We start from the raw sequence: 4,267 nt of genomic DNA, 5'->3' as shown, positions 1-4,267 counted from the left end.
CAGGCTTTCTTCACAGTCCAACTCTCACATCCATACATGACCACTGGAAAAACCATAGCCTTGACTAGACGGACCTTTGTTGGCAAAGGAATGTCTCTGCTTTTCAATATGCTATCTAGGTTGGTCATAACTTTCCTTCCAAGGAGTAAGTGTCTTTTAATTTCATGGCTGCAGTCACCATCTGCAGTGATTTTGGAGCCCAAAAAAACAATAGTAGAAGAGATTTCAATATTTAGCAGCTTTATAAGTGCTGAGAAGCAAGGTCCAGGGCATTTTTTTTCCCAGTATGGATATGGCAGGTATATTGGGGCCTTGGAGCTAACAGATAAATTTATGGCTTCTTCATTGTTGAATTATAACTGAATTGACCCCTTCATGGATCACAGCCTTGTCATGGTAAAGGGGGTTACATAACTTCATGAAGCTATGAACCATGCTATGCAGGCCACACAAGATGGACGGGTCATAGCAAAGAGTTCTGACAAAATGTGGTACATTGGAGGAGGAAACAGCAACCCACTTCAGTATTCTTGCCTAGAGAACCTCATGAATAGCATGAAAAGGCACAGATATGACACTTGAACAGGAGTGCCCCAGGTTGGAAGGTGTTCAATATGCTACTGGGGATGGGTGGAGGGCAATTACAAGTCACTCCAGAAAGAATGAAGCAGCTGGGCCAAAGTGGAAATGACACTCAATTGTGGGTGTGTCTGGTGGTGAAAGTAAAGCTGATGCTGTAAAAAACAATACAGTGTTGGAACTTGGAATGTTAGGTCCATGAATCTAGGTAAATTGGATATGAGTAAGGAGATGGCAAGACTGAATATCAACATCTTAGGAATCAGTGAACTAAAATGGACAGGAATGGGCAAATTTAATTTAGATGATCACTATATCTACTATCGTGGGCAAGAAGTCTTTTGCCTTTCACAATGATTTTATAAGTACCCAATTCTCTTATTATATCCCTTTCTGCTTAGAACGAACTTCTATTACCTGCAACTGAACACTGACTGACACAATGGGCTCATATAATCCTTCTTCAACACTAGATTTTCTAGCCCAGCAGCTCCCCCAAATTAGTTTAACAATTATCAGGAGAATCTGGTAAAAAAAAAAACAGTTTCTAGGGCACAGTTTTTGGAGATTCAGATTAAAGTAAGTCTTGGGTGGTACTTGAGAATCTAAATTTGAGTAAGAGATGGCCCCTGTCTTCAAGGATTTCATTGTTCCAATATCTTCAGTGTCTTTTCTCTTTTGATATTTAACTCTATAGTTCACCATCCTCTTCCCATTCTCAGGGCTAAACTCCTCCAAAGTACTCTCCCAACCTTCCTTGATCTTTTCCACATTTGATTCAACAGTGGCCTTTCTACTCCTTTACCTACGATTGTGATAAAAGGAAAGGATCTATTATGCTAATGACCTATCAAACTCACTAGACTCAGGGTTTCTTTCCTGCACTTCCAACAACCCTCTAAACTTTACTTCTGCTACTCAAAACAAGGACACAGCATGCTTGCATTGTTATTTAGAAATAACCCACAGGTACAGGATTTTTACTTTAGCATAGTCTTTCTGTGTACAATCCTTTTCCAACCTTTTACTTCTCTTACTCCGCAAGTCATCCAAAGGGCTAATAATATCTCAAGTGTCCTAACTCAGCTCTCTTCTACTCCACAATCACCTTCCAGTTTCATTTGCCTTTCTATCCAGGGAGGACCCATATTCAAGCAAAGTCAGAATCAAGCCCAGAGTCAAATTAAACGTCAGCAACATTCTCATTAGCACAATCAATCATTCACTATGCAGTTCCATAGCTCAGGATGAAATACTATAGGAACTTTACTATGACCATTTCCGAATTACTAAGTTTTGAGAAGTCTGAAAAATTTGTGACAGAGAACAGAATAACTTTATCTAACCCAACATATACCCTTAGAAACAACATGCCATTTGAATAATTAATTTGTTTACTTGGTAAAATATGACATTGTAAGTGTGAGATATTCCATTTCTGCAGGGGATTTAAGCAGAAAAGAAACATGAAAAGGAGATGCACTGTGTTAAGCCAAGCCAATTATCTTTAAAATATTACATTTTATTAATCTAAATGGCATTCTAAAACAAATCATAAATGTTTTACCTAAAACGCCTCCCACGCTGTTGGTTCATCTTTGCTCGAGGAGCCACACCATCAACAGCCATGAAGAATACTTTCCTGGGCTTAATAATGCGGAACAACACCTCCAAGTAGTGAAAAATATCAGTGAAGATTTTATCATCTGAAATTCTGAAGTGAACATCATCATCATTAGGATGGGAACACTGATGTATAATTCCATTCATATCCAGGTATAAGTTATCAAATTCAGGAATCTAAAAAACAAAAAAATGATCAAGACCATTATTATAATCAATCACATATACATAAGCATCTGATAAAAAGCAGGATATAGGGGCTTATTCTGATTATATAAAAACTCAGTAAACACAGTTGAATAAATAAACAAACAGGAGGAATAAGGAAGATAGAGACATATTATGTGGTTACACTATGCACCAAAAGCTTGATCACATTTACTGCCAGGAAATTATTTACTTATTTAAAATATGATAACCTGAGAATACATCAAATAAAGTACTTGATTGATCTGGTACCCAAAATATTAGTCTCCTTTCTTCTGTTTGAGATTAATTTCTAAAAGCCTCTATTTTCTCTATAAATGGGTAACATGATACACATTTTTATCAAATGGCTCTATGCACATGGTCATTAAAAGGTTTTACAAATCATTTAAAGCCTTATTGAATATTTGGTTTCACTGAAGAGTGTGTGTGTGTGTGTGTGTGTGCGCACAAGCTCAGTTGCTTCAGTTGTGTCCAACTCTTTGCAACCCCATGGACTGTGGCCCACCAGGATTCTCTGTTCACAGAATTTTCCAGGGAAGATTGACGGAGTGGGTTGCTATGCCTTCCTCCAGGGAATCTTCCCAACCCAGGGACTGAACCTGCATCTCTATGTCTCCTGCAGTGGCATGCAGGTTCTTTACCACTAGCACCACCTGGAAAGCTTTCACTGAAAACAGAATCATTAGTTACATTAATTTAAAAAGCTTAGATTATGCCAAGAAATTTAGGAAATTTTGAAAACTGATTTTTCATACATGGACTAAATAATTTCTAAATTTTGGCTAAGAGGCATATGATTTTACAGAAAGGTTTTCATGGTTCTGATTCTGATCTACTTTTCCTCCATTTACATATTTATGAGCAAGGGTTCTCTCATGGCTCAGACTCAGGTAAATAATATGCCTATAATGCAGGAGACCCAGCTTCCTTCCCTGGGTTGGGAAGATCCCCAGAAGGGAATGGCAACCACTCCAGTATTCTTGCCTGCAGAATTCCATGGACAGAGAAGCCCGGCCGGCTATAGTCTGCTGCTGCTAAGTCACTTCAGTCATGTCCAACTCTGGCGACCCCAGAGACAGCAGCCCACCAGGCTCCTCCATCCCTGGGATTCTCCAGTCAAGAACACTGGAGTGGGTTGCCATTTCCTTCTCCAGTGCATGAAAGTGAAAAGTGAAAGTGAAGTCCCTCAGTCGTGTCCGACTCCTAGTAACCCCATGGACTGCAGCCCACCAGGCTCCTCCATCCATGAGATTTTCCAGGCAAGAGTACTGGAGTGGGTTGCCATAGTCTGTGGGGTCACAAAAAGTTGGACACAACTGAGCAATTAACACTTCACTTCAAGGTGAATGGTCTGAAACAATATACAACACAAAAAACTGAAACAGGCACAACTTAATATCTAGAAAAATAAAGGAACGTGAGAGGAGTCTGCCTTATATGCCAACGAAAGAAAGGCATTTTGAATTTTGAAATATAAAAACATTATGGGCTTTCTTAAACTTAAAACTATCTCTGAAACAATTATTCAAATTTTACCATAGGCATAGGTAACAAAGGGGCTTCCCTGGTAGCTCAACTGGTAAAAAAATCCACCTGGCAATGCGGGAGACCTGGGTTCAATATCTGGGTTAGGAAGATGCTCTGGAGAAGGGAAAGGATACCCACTCCAGTATTCTGACCTGGAGAATTCCATGGACTGTATAGTGCATGGGATCGCAAAGAGTTAGACACTACTGAGCGACTTTCACTTTCACTTCACTTCAGTCAGTTCAGTTCAGTCACTCAGTCGTGTCTGACTCTTTGCGACCCCATGAATCGCAGCACGCCAGGCCTCCCTGTCCATCACCAACTCCCG

General features: G+C 39.7%; 1 protein-coding gene across 4 annotated transcripts in view; it reads right to left on the bottom strand.

The window, feature by feature from the left end:
- The window catches only part of XRN1 (5'-3' exoribonuclease 1), a 112,708-nt gene that overhangs the window by 101,668 nt on the left and 6,773 nt on the right, over window positions 1-4,267 (bottom strand). For all 4 annotated transcript variants that reach the window (XM_010858157.1, XM_010858159.1, XM_010858158.1 and 1 more), the window contains exon 2: window positions 2,147-2,379. In XM_010858157.1, the coding sequence (XP_010856459.1) occupies window positions 2,147-2,379 (233 nt within the window). The remainder of the gene's footprint in view (window positions 1-2,146; window positions 2,380-4,267) is intronic.

This window comes from Bison bison, unplaced genomic scaffold, assembly GCF_000754665.1.
Source record: "Bison bison bison isolate TAMUID 2011002044 unplaced genomic scaffold, Bison_UMD1.0 scf7180017864384, whole genome shotgun sequence".
Lineage (NCBI taxonomy): Eukaryota > Metazoa > Chordata > Mammalia > Artiodactyla > Bovidae > Bison > Bison bison.
The sequence above is the reverse complement of the archived record's forward strand: the minus strand, read 5'-3'. Positions and strand labels throughout refer to the sequence as shown.